The sequence below is a fragment of the Lactuca serriola genome, chromosome 9 (genome assembly GCF_051521515.1).
Source record: "Lactuca serriola cultivar US96UC23 chromosome 9, Lser_US96UC23_V15, whole genome shotgun sequence".
Taxonomy (NCBI): domain Eukaryota; kingdom Viridiplantae; phylum Streptophyta; class Magnoliopsida; order Asterales; family Asteraceae; genus Lactuca; species Lactuca serriola.
The window spans coordinates 16,599,054-16,621,735 of NC_136416.1; the positions used below are offsets into that span (position 1 = coordinate 16,599,054).

At 30.5% G+C, this 22,682-nt stretch overlaps 1 protein-coding gene and 1 long non-coding RNA gene across 5 annotated transcripts; both read left to right on the forward strand.

Moving 5' to 3' along the window:
- Positions 1-270: 270 nt before the first annotated feature.
- LOC145076641 (uncharacterized) lies at positions 271-2,718 on the forward strand. 4 transcript variants are annotated; one of them, XR_013692737.1, is made up of 4 exons: positions 271-641; positions 708-1,309; positions 2,000-2,131; positions 2,401-2,718. It is a non-coding gene; the product is annotated as an uncharacterized LOC145076641 (long non-coding RNA). The 4 variants fall into 4 exon arrangements; XR_013692739.1 differs by having other exon boundaries at positions 708-814; positions 1,041-1,309; positions 2,000-2,718; XR_013692738.1 differs by having other exon boundaries at positions 708-814; positions 1,136-1,309; positions 2,000-2,716.
- Positions 2,719-19,708: 16,990 nt separating this feature from the next.
- Positions 19,709-21,388, forward strand: LOC145075388 (uncharacterized). Its single transcript, XM_079021650.1, has 3 exons — positions 19,709-19,718; positions 19,784-19,830; positions 20,738-21,388. Exons 1-3 carry the CDS (start codon positions 19,709-19,711, stop codon positions 21,386-21,388), a joined length of 708 nt encoding a protein of 235 aa, XP_078877776.1.
- The last annotated feature ends 1,294 nt before the right edge of the window (positions 21,389-22,682 follow it).

Consider the following 22,682-nt stretch of genomic DNA (forward strand, 5'->3'; position numbering starts at 1 on the left):
AATATTTGTTTAAAAAGAAAGATATATATCTTTACTAACTTATAAAAGAAATCTTATTATTTCTATAAATAGATTCAATATAATAATAATATTTTTTAAGACGTTCAAATCATTAAGCAAATGATACAAATAATCATCAATAAAATAATATTATTTTTAAATCGTATCATTTGTAAAGCACTGAGTACAATTGTGAAATACATAGCTAAATTCTTATCTTTTAAATATCTCAAGATAAAACTATTCCACACTATGAATCTGTCAACATTGAACGGGCAATCCGGTATTCCCTCACCTTCGACGTATTCAGATAAAAAATGTATTGATTAATTGATGTATCTTAAACCGCCTTTCCTCCTGATTAAACCTTCACCTTGTATTTCCTCTTCGCTTCCTTCTCTCCAAACTCAAGTTCAATTTCTCTCTTTTCTTCATCCACTTCCGCTGTTGGCCCAGCCAACACCACACAAACAGACACATATACACGCCCTTCAATGTCGTGGCTTCCTACGACAATAACCAACAAAACTTTTGTTCCTCTTCAGTTAATCAATCGATTCTCTGTGTTATTGGTTTTTAAATTGGATAGATTTGGGTATTATGGATGAAAACCCTAAATCTCAGAGTCTTCGAATTTATAAGTATTTGCTCTTTTCTGAGATTGTTTTTTTCCTTTCTTACTCTCAATGTTTGTCTTTAAATTTCAGAATTGATGGATAGGCATACACTGATTCAATGGATGGATGAGCTCACATAGATTCGATTGATGGGAACCACTGATGGCACCATCGAGGCGACACAGTCACTACGAATAGTAAGGCCAACTTCATGTCGATTATCTTATGTATATAACTATCTAAAGATTTCTATTCATGAATCTATACAATTACATCTCCCTCTCCCCAATTACGTAACAAGATGTTGAAGAATAATAAGTGTATCGATCTAATTTTCTCTTGGATCATTTATAGATTCTCACTAATTACCGTTTCTAACTAAGAATGGTGTGGTTTGACTAAAGTTCGAAGCTTTTGTTATAGATTCACCTGTAGTACATACTCCAAATTGATCATGGCGATGTCTTTAAAACAAAATTTTATGTCATCCATTCATCCCATTATTGTCATCATTGCAGAAGCAAAAGGTCCCAACTGCAACAGTTACATGTCATCAACTTCCACATCTTCGATTGGTTGTTCTACTGATTAATACATCTATTTAATAAGGTATATTTATATTGGGTTTTTTATGGATCAGGAGGGTATTTATAATTAACTACGTCATCGAAGCATGTAGTCTTGTAAAGAATGTAAGTCCCGACTTCCTTTTTGTAAAGTTTCTATTACTTTTTTCTTTTAGTTGTTTTGAATCCATCTTAACTTGTTTCTATTTGGTTTTTTGTTTTGGTATTGATAAAAATATGTTAATCCACACCTTATGTAACCCAGTCAACATAGGTTTTGCTTAATGTAGTAAGATTCATGTAGAATTTGGTTGTTTCAAATGTTCTAATCCTTTCTGGCGAAACATGAATATGAATAGAGCCTGAAAATTAGGTTTATACAAAAGACGAAAATGGTGTCATCAATGTGTCAAACATGAAAACACAAAATAGTCGAGGGAGGTACTGAATTATCAAAAGTGGCAGTGAGTAAATCTTATTATAATGTTAATGTTACTAAGATGTTAATATGTTTTGCTTATGCAATTTATATGCATGTATGGTGTCTTAAAACCTTGCACAAAAATGTTGTGTGCTCTTTTTCTATCAATTCTAATTACTTGTATATTTATATATATTTCTTGTGTGGTGTACATCTCTCTCTCTCTCTCTATATATATATATACATATATATATATATATATATGGTTTCGATTATTAACACACACATCCATACATCAAATTTTGCATTTGTTTTGTTGGCTGGACAGATCTGAAAAGATTCAGATAGCACCACCATTTTTTCATTTTCTCATATGTGAAAGTTTGTTTTTTCAGGGAAACTTCAAATTTCCATAAAATGTGACAATAATGAGTTTATGGAATCACTTTCTGATGAAGTTGGTTGTGAAAGTTTGTTATAGTAGGAAAGGGAGAAAAAACTAATTGAATTCAAAGGAAAAAAAAAAGGTAATTAAGGCATATATGTCTCTTTTTATATTTTTTTCTCTAACTGTGTGTGTGTGTTTAACTGTGTAAGTATGTATATGTTTACAGGTCCTAAAATGAGTGTTTAATTATGTGTGTTTATAGATCGTGAAATGTTGTGTTTAGTAAAGTTTTGATTTTTATCGATTTCATTAGACATGTGTAACCCCATTTGTTCCATTCATGTAATTGGTCACCTATATATTATCACATTTCTATATTTGAAGGCATTTGTAGCCCTTTTTTTCAAGTGCTTCTTAAAATGGAGAATCATGGAGGCAAGTGATGATTAGAGTCTACAAAACACCAAATTATTGAGATTAAACACTTTTAGGAAATTTATTCTTTATGTTATTAGAATCCCAATTACTTTTATTGTATTTCTTTTTTGACTCTTTGATTTGGTTTGAGACAAGCAAGTGGGAGGGTGAGATGGGATGGGGGTGATGGGGCCAACTGAATATTAATAAAACAATTGCAGTAGCCAACTTTTGCAGTTAAAAATGGTTATGTCAATGTAAGTTTTAATTTTGTAATGTTTTGTTTAATAATACGATAGAGACGGTACTTCTTTGTATGTGGCTAAAACATGTTTTATTGATTTGTTTATTATAGCTAAAAGTGTTTAATAAATTTTGGTTAGCTTTTGGAAATTAGGAATAAAAAATGGTAAAAGATGGTAAGGCAATAGAGTTAGCAATTAAGAAGAAAAAGATCGATGCTAGAAATACATGGTTATGAGAACTACCTAACTACAGGGTAGGACACTTAACAATTATGTTTATAAATTTATTATTTTTATTGTCATTAAACTATCATACTTAAAAATAAATGTCTACCATAACATGTACATAATTTTTTTATTTATAAAAATAAAAATATTATATATTGTGAACTTTATAACATGAAGATTAAGAAAAACAACAAAAATCTACTATTGAAAATCCTGATACATCTTAAAATTTGTCAATCATCAACATTAAAAAAAATTTAAAAAAATATACATTTCTCAGGTAAATCGTTTGTGGGAAAAAAATATGAAAAAGTGTAATCAAACCAATATGATTTTTGGATTTCTTAGCCGTTTGAAAGGATTTTAATTGTCGTAAAACCAACCAATAACAACATGTATTTGTTATGTTCATTATAATGGAATAATGTGTTTTTTAATGGAACTAATTGTTGAAAAAATTATCATCATACATTCTAGAAAAAATGACTATTTTTAAAAAACTGGAAAAAAAATGGTTATTTTCAATGAAAAACTCATTTATAATAATTAGATTACCAAATTTTGTATAAATAAATATCGATTTGAAAATTAAACTAACATTATTATATTTTATTCCATTGAATATATTTAGAAAACGACAATTGTCACGAGATTGATACTTTTTTTATCAATGTTAATCGGAAAATGACCATTGTTATAAAAAAAAAATACAAAATATTTTTGTTCTAACCCAAAATATATACATATATCTTTAGTCAACTAAAACAACATTTTTTCAACCAAATCATGAACACATTTTTATTTTAAACCCTAAACAAAAACACAATTATACTTGTTTGCTGGAAACTGTTCGTCGCAAATACTCCATTAGCCGTCTGCCACTTTGCACACAGGTAAAATAATTATTTAATTAATTATTAACAATAATAGATTAGAATAACATATAATATGATATAATATAATATGTTATTCTCAATTATTATTATTGTTAATAATTATTGGAACAACTATTTTTTTGTAAAACTTTGAATTAATACAATATTTGATATATGAATTAAGTTTTATTTAATAGTATATTAATCCATTAAAATATTTAAGAATAAGTAAAACCTAAATATTTTTCAATTGTATTTTATATTTTGATTTAGGCTTTGTATTTAATAGCATATCTATATTAAAACTTTCAATAGATTAGATAATTAATTCAAACTTTATAGCATTAAAGTCGGGAAGAGGCACATATAGGAAAATTTGTAAAAATTTGAGACTTAAATGGAAAATATAATATATCGATGATTTTTAATTATTTATTTCTTTAAATCAACATAAATAAACAATTGTATATAACATATTGAATTAAATACTATGCATATCAACCATATAACATGTGATCGATAACATGTATCTGATCTAATTTACATTAATGACTCTATCACAACATATAAAAAGAAGAACTAATATATAGCAAACTTACAAATTAAGAGTTATAACATCATAATATATCTAATTTACATTAATGATTCCACCACAAGATATAGAAAAAATATTAATATATAACAAACTTACAATAATATATCTATTTACATTAACGATTCTACCAAAATATATAAAAAAAGAATTCATGTATAAAAAACTTACAAAATAAAAGTTATAACATAATAACATGTCTTTAGAAGTGGTAAAACGACCTCACATATTTATATAACATGTGATCAATAACATACAAAATAAAAATCCTAACATAATAACATGTCTTCAAAATGGTAAAAATAACTTAAATATTTATATAACATGTGATTAAAATCATGTATATGATGTGATTTATATTAATGACTCATCCACAACATTTAAAAAATGAAATAGTATATAACAAACTTACAAATTTCAAATTATAACAACCAACACAAAAACTTTTAAAACTTATTTTCTCTGTATATTTTTATTTGATTTGTATGTCTCAACTCTAAATATTGATCTTTTTATAGTAAAATTCTCATTAAATGTTATTAAACATAATATGTAAGTTATAAAATCTTTTAGTGATATCATTATTAAGAAAACTTCTGGATGATATTATTTAAAAGATGGGAGTTTCCAATGAATATGGGTTGAGTAAATATGACTTTTTTATAAGATACTAGACAAATTCTCGCGTGTTGTGCAGCGCAAGTTAAAATATATTGTTAAAATATTGAAAAATATGTTTATAACGATTATGTTTTTGGCACTAACTTTGACATAATATTTTTACACTAATATATATATATATATATATATATATATATATATATATATATATATATATATAATCTCAACTATTTTGAACAATAATATTCATTGACATCAACCCAACTTCATCATTAATAGAATTAAATATAATTATCTATTTGGTATTATTTTTAACAATCTTTATGATTGATTCATTTAAAATTTTACTTATGCAATTATTTTCTATTTTCATTAATAATGTTAATTTAAAATACAATTTGTTTGTAGCTAACGTTATGTAATTTATAATTTAATGTTATTATCATTTAAAATTATTGTTCATTAATTCTAAACCACTTATTATTATTAATAAGTTAAAGTTTATAACTATTGTTTGTTAATTTTAAAACCACTTATTGTTATTAATAAGTGAAAGAAAACGTTTAATAAGCAATTATTATTATACTTAAAATGATAAACATATAGTAAAATATAAAGTGATAAAACATACAATTTGCATTTTAAAAAAGACTTACATAGATAATATGGATAATATGACATATCCATGATTTTTAATTAATTAATTCTCTGAAGTAACACAAACATACAAACATGTATATATATGTATATATATATATATATATATATATATATATATATAAAATATTTAATTAAATATTATCTATATCACATTCCATAACATATGATCGATAACGTGAATCTAATCTAATTTACATTAAAATTTCATCCATAACATACAAGAATTGTCTTAAAAGAATACTTGAACTAAGAAAAATAAAATAAAATAAAATAAAATAATTAATATATAACAAACTTACAAATTAAAAACTTTAACATAATAACATGGCTCGAAAAATGGTCCAAAGCCCTCAAACCAACACAAAAACCTTTAAACTTGTTTTCTTTGTGAATTTTGTATGTGATTGGTATTTATGTGTCTACTCAAAGAGATTGGCCTTTTATAGTAGACTATCCATTATATGCTTATTAAACATATTATATAAGTTATAAAACCTTTGAATGGTTAATCATTATTAAGAGACTTTTGAGTGGTATTCATTCAAATAAGAGGTTTCAAATGAATATGGTTTGAGTAAAAATGTCTCATAGGAGTTTCAAATAAATATGGTGAAAGGAAAAACGTTTCCTTTATAAGTATACTAGGCGAATACGCATGCGTTGCGTGAGAATAGAATTATATAGTTAAAATAATAACTCTTACCAAATTATTATTTAATTTTTCTACTTTGAAACAAAATATTAGTAGTAAACCAAACATATAGTTAACATATTAGTAAAATTAAACATTATAGTTTAATTTTTAAGTCATTGTGATATATACAATTATTTGATAATTTTATAAACCGTTTAAAATTATGTAAATTATATATCAAATGAATGATAATATAACGGGTAACAAAACGTATGAACAAAAATATGAACTGCAACTTTTAGTAAAAAAAATAGAAAAACATCTATTATAACATTTGTATTAAAAAAGATATATATACAACGAATAATAAAAAAATATAAAAAATAAATACTATAACTTTTAATAACATAAAAACACTAAAACATATATTATAATATTTGTATTAACTCTTCATATTTAAATCACAAATCTCTTCAAATACATTAACATTTTTAATGAACAAAACTTTACAAGCTTATAAAAGAAAGGAAAATAAAAAGTTATTAGTGATTACTAATTAATAATCATAAGTTAAGAACTCTTGAGTTGTAACTAATAAATATACATAAATTACAAAACTTTTGAGTTGTAGTGTGAGTTTCAAATGAATGTGGTACTTGGAAATGTATTATTATTATTATTATTATATTCATCTAAATAATTGGTTTTGACGCATCATTTCAATCCCTTGAATTATTAAACATAAAGATATTTATTTATAAATTTATAACATACATAGGTGCATATACATGTTAAACAAATCACATATAATATATATATTTTCGCAAATGTCATATGTAATTCTTGTCATAGTAATATGGATAAATTACTTTCATATGAAGAACATATCATGATAAGTCTATCATAATTACATATCAAATGTTAAAAATTATGTTATCTTTTAATGTGACATCCCCAAAATCTCGGCCAGAAAAGACCGATTTTCATTTATGCTTTTAAAATAATTTCAGAGTAAATCCTTTTGATTTGAAAGAGTTGCGGAATTTGTTCCCAAAAACAAAACATGATAAAACAATGTTTACCAAAGCATTTCATAAAAGAAATGTATTTTCATTATATAATCAAAACTCGGGATGTCATGTTCCAATACAGACCATAAAGCATAAACATTACAAGTCATTCAACAAATATATACATATACAGACTTGTAAACAAAACAACTTGATGGTTCATCCATCTTATGCCCTCGCGCCACTTCCTGTAATACAAATAAAACTGAGTGGGTCAGGCTTGGGAGCCTGGTGAGCATATAGGGTTTTCAACCCACAATAAATAATTATATTTAATTCCACCAACCAACAATAACCCAATTACTCATTCCCGTTATTCTCACTTTACATCCCTAAGACAACCAACATAAGGGACCTAGTCTAAGAATATTTCATCGGGGTGACAACACATGCTTCGGGGGTTCCTCAGCAATATAAGTCAAATAAGGCAACCATGAGGGGGATGGAGTACAACGAATGAACACCCAAGTTCATTAACACCTACAGGTGGCGAGCCTGCTAATGTTCCACAAGACTGTCTAGAAAAGTCCGTGGTCGTCATCTAAACTCCGCTAGATGACTAAATCAAACAACAACGAGGCCTCTCATTTGTTTATTACACACCAACTATCTACCCATGTTCTACCCAACATATTAGTAGATAAAAATATACATCTTTATACATAGTTTGAAAACCTGTATAGCATGCTTTAATCAATACATATTCCACATAACAGATGAGGAACACACACATAACACGTATTTCATAGAGAATAAATCATATCTATGAGATAGAAGAAAGTGAATACACATTCACACACATAACCACAAATTATACACATAATACGTATTCCGTATAAAATACTTCATAATTATGCGTTAGAAGAAAGTAACTACACACTCACACATATAAACAACAATATACTTAATACACTCAAACCATACTTGTATTATTATCGTGTTTATGAAAGGTAGTATACACTCACTTGATCAGAAGATGATCGGACAGCACTACGGCTTATTGAAGTAGTATTCTTCGGTAGATCTGGAAGATCTCCACAAAAATCGAACTTCTCGCGGACAGAGCTTCGGCTCGGGAATCGCACTTCTCGGGATCTTCGGGATCTCGGGACTTGCTTCGAGGCTCGAGAATATTATCGGGGCTTCGGGGTACTTCTGGCACGCAAATCAAGGTAAAATGGGAGAGAGAAGAGAGAAAGATAGTAAAGGAGTCGGCTGCCTTCGGATCCTATTTATAGAGGCTGGAACCTCGGAGTGCGCGGGGCGTACGAGGGTACGCGGGGCGTACGCCTCGGATCGTCATGGCTTACGTATCCGAAATACTCGAGTGCGAATGTCGACATACCTCGGTGTACGCGGGGCGTAGGCTAGTACACGGGGCGTACTTCGGATGAGTCCGTTGACTCGTCTTCGGATAATACTGGGATTTAATAATTAAATTTAATTATTAATTATTTAATAAACTTCAAAAATTCATATCTTCTTCATACGAACTCCGTTTTCGACGTTCTTTATATCCACGCGAAGGTGAGACTACGCTCTATAACTTTCGTTTAGACTCCGTCGGCTAATTTTAACTTTATTTTTATTATTTATTTTTAGTAGGCCGGGACAGAAACACTTCGTTATAAATTCATAACTTCTTCGTTTGACGTCCGTTCTCGTCTAACTTTTCATCGTTTCGATACCAACAACGAGATCTTCAATTCTCGTTTAGATTGATTTGACTAAAAACCGCTCGATCTCAAAGCGAGTATTTCGGGCTGCATACCGCTAAGTCGAAACTTCAGAAAATCATAACTTCCGCATACGAAGTCAGATTCTGGCGCTCTTTATATATTCTGAAACCTCGTTTCAACTACTACAACATTATCCAAAGATATCAAGTTTATTTTACACTTAAATTTTGACGTTTATTTTTATTCTTAATTAATCAAACCACATAATTAAGCAATTAAGCACAAAACACATAATACTCAAATAATACACTTCTATTATTTCAAAATGGGTTACAAAGGTTAACCTAGACTATTATATCAACGAAAATGCCTAGCCTGGAAACGCGGGCGTTACATTTAAATATTGTCTTTTAAATATGTTGTGTAGGATAACCCAACAAAAAATAATAGAAAATAAACATAATCAAAATAGAAAAACTACAATCAAATAAATAAGAGCATTGGGTGGTTGAATATATATAAATAAAGATGTTACATAAACATACATTTAAATCAAAAGAAAAAACTAACATTCGTCAACTTTGCTCAAAAAAAAAAAACATATATCAATTTTATGAATCTTCTTTCTTCACTTAACACCATTCAACCATAGAAACTTGATGACAATTCTTCACTAACCTGCAATCAAAATATTTTTCAAGATTAAGTAGTACACACAAATCACATATAAAGATTAAATGAGAAACTGAATATAAAGAAAGAATAAAAAAGCTTCATTTGTTTTGGTTGAAAGAAAAAAATCATATTACAATTACCATCGATGCGACATAACCCATTTCTTCAAATCATCATATTTGGATCGTGAATGCTTCAGCTATATGATAATTTTTGAATCACAATATCTTCAAATCCTTCTTACATGTAAGATTTTATATAACACAAAAGACACAAAAGATTGGTCTTTTTATAGTAAACTTTTCACTAAATGGTAATTAAACATAATATAAGTTATAAAACGTTTGAGTGTTAAATCATAATTAAGAAAATTGTTGAGTTGCATTAGTTAAAAAAAGGGGTTTCAAATGAATGTGGTTTGAGAAACTTAAAAAAAAATGGGGTTTCAAATGCATAAGATTCAAGAAAAAAAAATGCTAGCTTTATAAGTATGTATGATATAGATATTGATAGATTGTTCTGGAATGGTGTTCTAGAATGTTGTATGGAACACAACCATTATACAGTAGAACCTCTATAATTTAATACTCGATAAATAACATCAATAAAATTAATAATTTGTCCGGTTTCAACTTGGGACCAATACAAAATTGGACCCCAATCGATGAAATAATAAAATAATTTTTTTTTGAAATCCCAATGTAAATATATTGGTCCAGCGAAACTATAAATTAATAATTACTAAAATATTCCAAAATTCAAGAATTGTCAAGTAAAAATGAATCTATAGTCACTTTTTTTTTGTGAAATTCAAATCTATTTTGAGTTCATCTTTAAATCTCCCAATTGCATTTAAGCGTTGAGGCACTGCATTCTCGTATTGGAACAAAAAGTTGTGAAGAGTTGTTGCCGCTTACAATGCTTCTTTCTGAGTGACCGGTTCCAAAGGTACTGAATCATCATCAACCGAATTTTGAACGGTATTCGCGATAATTTCTTCAATGCTTTGAACCTTGTAACATTCATTATTTTCACCCGGATAATCCAACAACTCATTCACATCCATTTTGTGTCGATAATGCATTTTTGTAATCAAGTTCTCGAGCTCACAAATGTCTTTTCCAGAATTTACATCGTTTAAATCATTTGAACCGGTTGCATTAGACAAACAAATTTTATAGTGTTAAAAGCAATTTGCTATGTTGTTTCACATTTCTCCAAGCCGATACGGTTGAAGGTTGATGCATTAATTTGAGAGTTGCTCACGAATATAAACCAACTCTTTAAATTAATAATTTATTAATTTATCGATATAATAATACCTTGCTAAATTAATAAAATATCCTAGTCCCAACATTATTAATTTATAGAGGTTTTACTGTAGTCTGGAATATAGTCATTTTAGAACGGAAAATTTAGAAAAGATCCAATTAAAATTCTTTCCTTGTAAAATGGCAGAACATACGAAGTGGTTGTCATTACAACAACTTGGTCAGAAAATCATGGCCCGTTTACGCATACTAGAACGTGCTACCATGTTTAGGGCATCCTGTTTTGGTGCTTATGTGAACATTTCAATGGGTATATAATGTCACCTTTTACTTTATCATTGCATTTTTTGCAAGGAAGCTACTACTTATTATCAGGCTAACCTGGAGGAGCTTCTATTTCCGATACATGACTACTAGGTTTACTTTGACAGGAGATATTTCTATCTTGTTACCGGGTTGCGATTTTTGGGGGAGTATATCTAGGATACTTCCTCTGCAACACAATTTAGACTGTGTGTCTTTCCATTTGTCTTGCCTTCGGAGTCGGTGAAAGTTGGTTTCATTATTCAGGTGTTCAATAATTCACTTCATATATTATCAGATAAAGAAGTTGTGTGAGTCTTCCTGTTGTATATGTTAGAGTCGGGATTTTGTGGCAAGCAACCTCAACAACTAGTTCAAGTTGAATATCTTGCACTCGTCTCTGATTTGGATGAGTTTAAAAGACACAAAGAGTACCTTATTTTTATTATATTAATGACTACCTTCTTTTAAGCCCCAACCAATCAAGACTCTGCACTAGACCTACATATACCATACAAGGATTTATGTATGCATTTAAGGTATATCGACTATGTTTCATAATACTCTTTATGCAAGTATTGTAACATTACTATGTTAGTTAGTTGTTTCACATCTTAATTTTGTAGATTTCGATTATGGATACATTTCCCAACAGTAGGATAATTGGTACCCCTACCACATGTGTGATCCCTCGGGTGGTTACATACCCTAGGATGAGGTGTTTACTAGCCGATGATTGTGTATGTATTCTTGATGACAGAAATGTATGCATCTTAGTTTACCTTATGATTTATAAATGCCTATTAGAGAATAAGATAACATTAAACTTTATATATTGTTTTATGCAGCTCCCCCCCCCCCCAGGTGCTGTAGCCTACTTTACAAGAGTATGTTATTTTGTGGTGGTTGAGAGTTGGCTATGGATAAAGACTGTAAATTTCCTTGACATTTGAATTTTGGTGTTTGTGTATATTTTAAAAAATTTCCTAATGATGATGTAGCAAAAAAACAAGTTTATCTGACCGAACAACATTAATTTTAATTTTTAGAAATTTCTAATTTGGTACAAACATGACTAAAGGTAATTTAGATCCACATTATCAGACTCTTGACTAGTTTTTTTTTTCAGCATTAGATCTACTCTTAGACTTACCCTTACGTTTGACACTTGACGTAGTCCTACTTGAATATTCAGTTTTAGCTGAATCTATGGGAAACTGGTTGTCACAGTTTCTGCTTATGTGACTTATCCTTAGGCAACAACAACATTTTTTTTGAATCAGACCTCATATTCATCAATAAATGGCATGAATGATCATTTCAATGGAATTGGCTCTATCATATATGTTTCCAAAGATTCCATGTCTCAATACATTCTTCAGGTCTTGATAAAAACCATATCCATGAATCTTTACTTTCCATTTTTTCCAACACCAAATGTTATTGGGAGGATTTGGTTATTACTTTCCATGCCTACTACTAGGAACATCATGCCCATGTATTTTATTTTAAGTTGTGCTCCGTTAATGATAATAACAGGACACAAACCTATTTGAAATGCTCGAACCTACTCAATAATTTAATAGATTAATCATAAAATTGAATATATGTATAACAAGAATTGGAATTACTCATTATATAAGATATATTACCGCATAATCGATATGTGTAACGGTCCTTGGATTCTTACTCTCCAAATTGTAACAATATAAATGAATTCTTTCATAGATTTCTTTAGGGGTCCATCTTAACAGATCTAAAGTATACATTTTTTCACTATATGCTTTCCAGTATGAAATATGTACACTAAGACTCATTTAACGTTTCTTGGATCTATTTTCCGTGCAAAATATTACCTGTACTATCAGCTAATATGCCCTTCAAGAAATGACCCAATACTTTTTTTTTGGATTGGTGATGATGGGGAAGCAGTTGTGTGTTTGAGAAAATGTGTCTATCCAATAGTTTAACCACTTGAAATGAACCAGTGTCTTTAGCGATTGTAGCTTGTAACCGCCATTTACAAATTTTATCAAACTAAACAACTTCAAACCTGTCTTTTGTAGATTTTCTCACTCTAATTTGAAATCCTTTGGTAATACATTTGAATCCTAAATTAAGCTTAAGTTCTTCTTTGCTTTTGAATAGTTGATAGAGCTTCATACAAGAAATATAATTGTGGTATGTGACACCTTTATGTTTTTGTTGTGATAATTCAGGCAATGGTAAAGGTTCAAACATCCTCCAATGAGTGGTTAGTGTTTTTTAGAATTAGAAAAATAATAAGAAAACTTTTCCTCTTGGGTTTTCCAGGGTATTAGTGGCTTAGTTTCCTCCTTTTTAGGTTCATTATCATCCCCATGTGGAGTTTATTACCATCATCAACCAACAATATTAGTTTTGCATAATCATTTGTTGATTCATTAACATAAAATGGTTGTTAACATTATCAAAGGCCTTACCTTTATACCTAAAACACCCCCATATATAGGCTCATTGTAAAAAGGAGCATGATTGAATGTCATAGGTAATAAATTACAAATTTGGTTACTTGTAGCACCAAAATATTCATTTCCACCCGAACGATTTTCCCCGGGAAATCGCTGAATACCACTTTCCATAAAATTATTAACAACAAACTATTGTATTGTGTTAGGATGCATACTACTTACGAAACTAAGAAAATATCTTACATCACTATTATTAATAATCTACATAACTATATTTGATCCAAGACATTGAAAAGATAGACGTATTTGATTAGTGTGTAACCCAGAATCAGAAGCAGCTAATATGATTAACCCAATGAAGTTGATATAATTTATTATACATCAAAGATTGTGTAGTCTGGAGCAATATATTGCATAGATCCCCTCGATTCGCTGTCATTGCCCTCCACTAGAAACTGACACTTGATAAAATTCTTTATATGAACTCATTTTTTTACCATTACAAAATTACACTTTTTTTAAAAAAATCTAATAAAAACAATACAAAACCAAAGTTCCTTCAAAATAAAATGAATTTACCACTCAGGAATACTCGTATTTTCTTGAGTATAGATCGAAATACACTTTTCCATTCCGGAATATACGTGTGTCAGATTCCAGACTCAGAATCTATCAACCACCACCAACTTCGGAATGGTTATAAATAGTCCGGAATGACACATTCCAAAGTAAGTGATTATTTTATAAATTTTTAAAAATGTTGGTTATATTTTCCAAACACTTTATTTATATGGGTTAGTTCACTTAATTTCATATGTGTGTGTGTGTGTGTGTGTATATATATATATATATATATATATATATATATTTGACTTTTTTTTTCTTAAAACAAGTGATTTAATGAAGCAATTAGGAGTTATGGTTGGCCTGTGAGTATTGAGAGTTGCACCATCTAATGCGTTGTCATATATATCGTAGATGAGTTGAACAGATAGCATGGGGTACACATCGCATCAATCGGTCCATTAGATTTTTTTATATTATACCTATGTGAATATCTGTTTTACACTATACCTTTTTAGGTTATTGTTCAAAACTTAAGTTGTTTTTCCTTATGATTATAGGGATATTTAAGTTTGTTGTCCATCTTTCTTAGAATCCACTTTTAGCTCTATATACTTTGCTTCTTTTCAATCCGCAATCATCTACATGGATCCAAGAATACTCGATCCCATCCCCTGAGCTAACTCATTGGTGGAGGTTGAAGAACAACTAGATTTAAGAAAAAAATTTGATAGTTAAGTGACATTTTTAGGTAATGGGCTTGTTTTCAAATATGTTATGAATGGATTTTGCTATGAAATATGTTATGTTTTAGACAAGTTTAAATAGATTATGAAAATATGGTGATAGGAGAGAGAGAAACTCAATAAATTCGCCTTCAGTGTACACCTAGTTGCCTTCGAATTTTAATGATCAGAAGTTGTCTCAGACTATGAACTTTGGATTGGCCTAGTATGTAACACCCGTTTTTCCAAGACTTAACAGGATCAAAGATTGAGTTTTTGGGAAAAACTCTATGCCACGACCTGGCGTAAGGATGCCCACGATGTGGCATGGCTTAAATGAGCATTTCCTCCTGATGAGCCCAACGAGGTGGTGAGAGAAAGGCCACGACGTGGCGACTATTTCAACCCAAGCCCATAATTTTAGGATTTCGCCCATATTTATGTACCATCTTCCAAGGATTAGGTCATCCTCTTCAACCTCCAACCCTCTAAACTCAAAACCATAGCCTTCCTTTGAAGTTTTGGCTCATTTTGGTGTTCTTGGGGGACTTGGAGAGAAAGAAAAGAAGTTTTGGTGCAAGAATCAAGCAGGCATCTCCTCTCCCCATCTTTGAGGTCATCTTCTGGACCATTTGTAAGACTTTAAGATCCAACCTTTTGGTTCCTTCTTAGTAGATTTAGGGTTGTTTTACTTATTTGTGTCCTTTTGATGAGTTTTGAATGGTACCATGAGATAAAGTTTGCTAATTTGTGGCTCATCTAGGTCACTCGAGCTTTATATCTTGCAGATCTAGGTTTTGGTTGAGATTTGAGGATCTTGCTTGGAATTGTAGGTCATTTACCTTCATTATGACCTAGTTGAATGGAGGACATGCATGGGTCATGTATGCCCATGAAGTTGACATTTTTATGAACCACTAGTGTCCCTAGAAGCCTCCTTGAAATTTTAAGCTAAGGGCTTAATGGATTAAGGTTCCACAACTATTTTGTCTGGCGTTAGCCACGAAATGGTGGCATGTCTGCCATGACGTGGGGATCTGATTATTCGCGATGGATTTGTTCGTAGCTGGAGTATAGGATTGGACTGAGTTTGTTAGCCATGAAGTGCCCACGGAATGGACACAACGTGGAAGTCAACTGATGATGATTTCGACTGTTGAATTTAAACGTTGACTTTTTACCTGAGTGGACTTTTGGTTAAATTTCTAATTTTAGAAGGTAGGCTAAGGGTTTACCTTGTATGGTTTATTAGGAGGTGTGTAGCTCCTACTTTTCATTGGTGTGAGATGATAGTTATGGATTACGTCTGTGAGGTGAGTCTTCTCACTACACTATGTAGGATGCTAGTTGTCTTTGTGATACTTGCATGGAAGACTAAGGTGTGGCCCTGACGATTATATAAAAGACTTGGATCTGGACCCTGTCTGTAACACTCAAAAATCACAATAAATTTAAAATTTTCAAAATCATGATTAATCAACGTTGTTTACAAAAATAGTCATTGTTTTAAAAGCATTATTCCAAATCAGAGTTTTCCCAAGACCAAGTGACATAAAATAGCAAGTTGTGTACGATCATGCCTTTGCCTTTCCATGATCTTCTAAAGTACTTGAAACGATAAACTAAAAACTATAAGCCAAAGCTTAGTGAGTTACCCCAAAGTACCAGCACACACACACATATATAACAACATATACCGGGTCCACATCTAGAAAAACTGGATTACCCCTAAGCCTACAGTATGAGTCTGACATGTAGATCGGGCCCTCAACTCATATATGGATTACTCCCAAGCCCACGGTATGAGTCTAGCATGCCAATCGGGCCCTCAACTCATATTTGGATTGCTCCCGGATTTGTTGGCTACCGCACAAAGCAGTATAACCTCAACCCAACACAATATGTCGACATATGTAACAAATAAACATAAACACAGAACCAACAAATACATATGATCATGTAGATCTACTAATCAGCCACAAACTAGCATAATACTATCCTAACCATGATATATAATATAGTGGGCCAGCATTGGTGCCTTCGACCCATGGTACAGTGAGAAGAAACTCACCTCTTTGTCTGACGAATAGCTGAACAATACACTGCTCTGAATACCAGCTCTACAGGCCACCTATTCAACTGATAGATACCAATGCTTAACTATAACTCAAAATACCCTTAAGTCAAACTTGGTCAACCCTAGTCAAAGTCAAAGTCAACGGTCAAGGTCCAAAAATCAATATTCCTTCCCAGCTGAGTACACCCTGAGTACCAAGAGAGTACGCCCATCGTGCTCTGTTGTTGACCAAAAGTGGGGTGTTGATCGCGTACGCACAAGCTACGCTACCTAGTCCCAAAATGTCATTAAGAGCGTATTCCATTAAGCCCTTCTGTCTAAAACTCAGATCCAAGCCCAAAATGATGTCGAAAGTCATAAAGTTTCCAACTATATGACTTTGCATGGCTATAAAGTGCTTAATGTACAAAACCCTATGTTCTTAACCTAATAAGACCATCTAACATATGCATGGGTTACATACAACATTCAAGATCACATTTTTATGCACAACAACACTCTGAAATGTCTAAAAGGATGGCTCAAATGAGTTAGAGTAACCCATACTCAAAATGCAAAGCTAATAGGACCAAAATGTTCACAACTTCAAGGCTAACAATATCTTAAACAAAGCATCATAAAGTTCATATCTTTTTACCTTAAAATGATGCCAAATGATGATGAGATTATGGATATAAGGTGATGCACTCTTCCAAGGTGGCCCTCTTTTCTTGTCCTTCCTTCTTAATCACCCAAAGTACCCATAAAAGCTCAAGAACGCTCTCAAGGTGGATTAGGGTTCTAGATGGACGAAATGGCTAGTGAAGGCTGAAGAAGGAATGAGGAATGATGATTTAATGATGTTTATATATGGACCAAACCTTAAAAATTAGGGTTTGAGGATCCTTCACCTACGTCTTGCATACGCGGTGTACGCCCAGTGTACCAAGGCTCGCGCATGTACGCCCAACGTACTGCCTAATTTTACGAAAATGCCACTATAGGCCATTTTTCAAGCTTTCTCATACACAAGAGCTAAAAATCATAAACCTTCATACTTAATAGTTCATTTTGGAAATACCTCGCTGCCGGGATGTTACACTGTCAATTTTATGTAAGCCCAGGATTGACATTTTTATGTAGGATGCTAGTTGTCTTCATGATATTTGTGTGGAAAACCATGGTGTGGCCCCTGACACTTGTATGTAAGACTGGGATTTGGCCCTCGACATTACAAGGAAAGACCATGATTTGGCCCAAGGCATAAATTCCAGGATTTGACCCTCGACATTGCAAGGAAAGACCATGATTTGGTAGGAAGTGACTGTAAGACTATGATTCGGCCCATAGCATTCATTATCCTATGTATGATATGTGGTATTTTGGGGAACTTGTTAAACTTTGTGCTTACGATTTATGTTTAAAATATTTCAGGTACTTCTGGTTCCAAAAGGAAGGGATCAACTTGATCGCACTACATACACTGAAGATTTATTCTACATTGTTTACGATTTTTCTCTGATATTTGGAGAACACTTTTAGGTGATGTTTCTTTTTTCTTAGGGAATGTATGTAGTCTGCGGACCATATCTGCAAACTTTTGTAGTAGAAGATGTGGACAAAAAGTCTGAAGTCTAAAAAAAGAAGATTGTTTGTTTTTTTAACATCTGCAGGGTGTTAGAATAAACTAAAATCTAATTAAAGTGATTTTAAAATAAAAACTTAAAAGAGCTTTTCAATAACTTTATGACTTTATTATAGATAATTAACAAATTTAGATTAACTTGTATGCATTAATGTATAAAAAGTGAAAATAAAATGATAAGAATTATTATATACATATTTGATAAAAACCAACAAACTTTGGTAGTAAAGTTGTATCTAAACATTGTAATTAGAAATAAAAGAATTAAACACATAGCATTAATGGAAATAAACTTTGATTTTAAATGAAATTTTTCAAAGTTTTCATTTTACTTTTTCAATTAAATCAATTAAAAAAATGACCATAAATATTTTTTCCAAAAAATGAACGATGCTATAGTAAATAATGTTTTATAAAATTTGGCATAAAAAATATATGACAATATTATGTTTTTTTTTCATATCTATATAAACAGCTCCACCAACTATTATTGTAATTAAAAATTTATTTATAAATTTGTCATAAATGTGATGATTGTGTTGTTGAACATTTTTTTCTTTAAGTATTGTAACTTTTTTTTCAAAATTATTTATCATAGATAAAGTTGGAATAAATATAAGTTTTTTTTTTTTAAAAACAACAACAATAAAAGTATATGTGTTTTTAAGCTAGAAGATATTTGAAGAGGTTTAAAAACTCTGATCCACGTCTACGTTAATTAGAGGATGCGCAAACCTTTTTAGATCCGCATTCTTCAAAAAAAACAAACAATCTACAAAGTCTAATGTATGCACATGGTGCGCGGCGCAGACAGAAGAGGCCAATAATATATGTAGACAAAAAACAAACAACACCTTACTTGTGTTGACTTTTAGAACAAATGAATGTATGATTTTGACTTATTTAAAAATAAAATTTCTACTTAGTATTTTTGGGACGTTACATATTAACTTGGGGATAAACTTTTCCATCTTGATCCAACTTATGTTTGTGATGCCATACGCCGATGAGCATAGGTACATAAGAAATTAGGTTAAGCCTTTATTATAAATAGATTTAAAAAAAAACAATGATATATTAGAAAAAGACTCTAGCAAGAAGTTGGAGAAAGAAAAAACTAATTACAAGGTGTGTAACGGTTGTTGTAACCAACAAATCTAATTTCTAGAGCAATTATTATTTTTATTACAAAACCACAAGAAATAAACCCCTTTATGGCATCAACAACTTTATTATAAATACACATCTCTATATGATTACAATCCTAATACAAAAAGAGTTTGTATTAAGGATTATCAATAAAAATTTCTTTTTAGTTTATCTGTGGACGCAGCTTGATTGTTTTGATCAAGTGAATCCCATTAAATCCTTTTTTTCACATCATTATTGTCGTGTTTGTATACTTTCTTTAAATATTCGGGCAGTAAGGTCTATCAAGAAAAGGGATGGATTATGCAACTTTGTATGATCTATACTAGGTTTGAGACTCATGTATTACATAGGTTTATTTTATATATATATATATATATATATATATATATATATATATATGAAATTTTAACAATTTGAGAAGTTTGAATTTATAAGAAAAATGAGAAAAAAAAATTTAATTATTAAAATTAATGATTCTTTAATACATTGAATACATTACATATATAAATTCTTTCTAATAAATACCTTACATATATATATTACCTTACATATTAAATGTGGAATTTTAATTTAATAAAATGAAAAATACAATAAAATAACAAGTGGAAAATAGAAAATTCAAAAATTCAAGAAAATGTCATATGTCCAAATGAAGAAGAAGAGGACATGTGGCAAAAAAAACCTTGATTTATTAAGGAGGATGTTGGCAACTCGAGATACATAAATTTGATCTCTTTTGCAAAGCAAAGCAGTATACGGATGTTCTCTTTGTTATGATTATCACATTTTGTTTTTTTTAATATTTGGTGTATGGAACAACATATCGGGAACTAAGAAGGACATTGAAAGGTTAGGTATTAGTTTTGATGATATATTCCAGCAGGTGATCAAGTCTGGGGATAATACCCAATTCTGGCATGATTTTTGGATTGGAACCTGTAAATTAAAGACTGCATTCCCTTCACTTTATGCTCTTGAATCTAAGAAAAGGTTTAAGGTAAGTATCCGGATACTTGCAGATGAAATCAAGTGGGATTGGAGTTCGTGTCCAATAAACGTGGGATTAACTACCGAGTTGGAGAATTTGACAAAGGCCATTACAACTATTCGACTACAACCTGGTCTAGATGAGACTAAATGCAAACTAAGCCATGATGGAAACTATATGGTGCACATGCTAAGGCAAAGGATTGATCAAACGCTACCCGTCAACAATCAACAGGCGATGATCAAATGGAGTAAGCTTGTCCCCATAAAGGTAACTTGCTTTGTGTGGAGAGCTATACAAGGACGGATTCCTTCTGCTGTGGCACTATCTCACAGAGGCATTAATCTTGACTCGACTATATGTGGTTCATGCATTGACAGGCCTGAATGTGCCAACCACATTATCATTAGCTGCCCATTTGCACTAATGGTGCGAGAGATGATTTTCAGGTGGTGTGGGATTAATTTGAGTGAAGTAAATGAAGTGGTGGATATTGTGGAATTTGCGGCTAAATGGGGAAACAATACAAAAAACGAAAGCAACTAATTGCAATCTGATATGGTCTGATTTGGATACTTTGGAAAAACAGAAATGAACGGTTGTTTCAGGCGAGATTCTGTAACCCGCGTAAAGTTGTCGAGAACATTAAGTCCATGGTGTTTATCTGGATAAAAAAAATAGGGGCAAAGGTGAATTCTGTAGTTGGGAAGATTGGATTGCCTCACCTTTTATTTGATGTAATTGTAATTCATTTATTGTCTTCTCTATTTTCATGTACTTGGTTTGGGGCCTCTATTAGCTACTTGCTATTGAGGTGTTCCCTTTTCAATATCATTGTTGTTTCAAAAAAAATCACGTTTTGTTTTAATTGAATAGCTTTTAGAATCGTTAATTTCATAGTCAAATGGATACCATGGTTGCAAAACTATTTATTGTCTTTAAACTTTATATAATATTTATTACTTACACTTTGTTAGTTTTTGAAAAATCTTCGACAAAGTCTCAATATTTTGGACCAACTTATGTTTTAATTATAATTTTTATTTTTCGAACAAAAAAATCCCGATTATTTTATATTTTGACCAAATCAACGAGGCGGTCATTATTTCTTTTTTCAACAGAAAATAAAAAAATTATCGTATAAAGTTAGATAATCGGGACTTTTCTGTTCAAAAAATAATATTGAGATTAAACCGTAAACTGACCCAAAATATTATGATTTTATCAGAGATTTCTCTTAGTTTTTTTATATAATTAAGCCATTCAAAATAAAAGAGTACCAACCTATTTCTATTATGTGTGAAACTTTTATTCAAACTCATCTACTCTAATAAATAAATTTATTCTAATAAATAAAAATCATTTCTGGCATATGTTAACCTTTTATGAGTTTTGACACTTGTCATTTTGTGATATTTATTTAGAAATAAATAATGTATCAATATGTCAATTTTTTTAAACTTAAAAAACCACATAATACTTTTTTTATATATGTAATGTATTAAATGTAAGGAATATGATAGTAAATTGATAAATTTTAAATCAACCCGTGTAGTATACGGTTTCATCGGTATAAAATAAAAGATAACATAAATTGAGTCGATCATCAAAATCGGCACTAACAAACTACCAAAAAATTGTACACCAATAAAGTTAGGCGTATCGAAGATTAAATGGTACCGATACAGCTATACTCTAAACTACTAGTAAATAATAACTGAACACGACTCAGTTAAATTATTTACTCCTACGAAAAAAACATTATTTCATAACTGTGTTTTTACAAAAGTTATGATTCATTTGTGACGATATAATAACAAAAGCAATCAACATGGTCAAA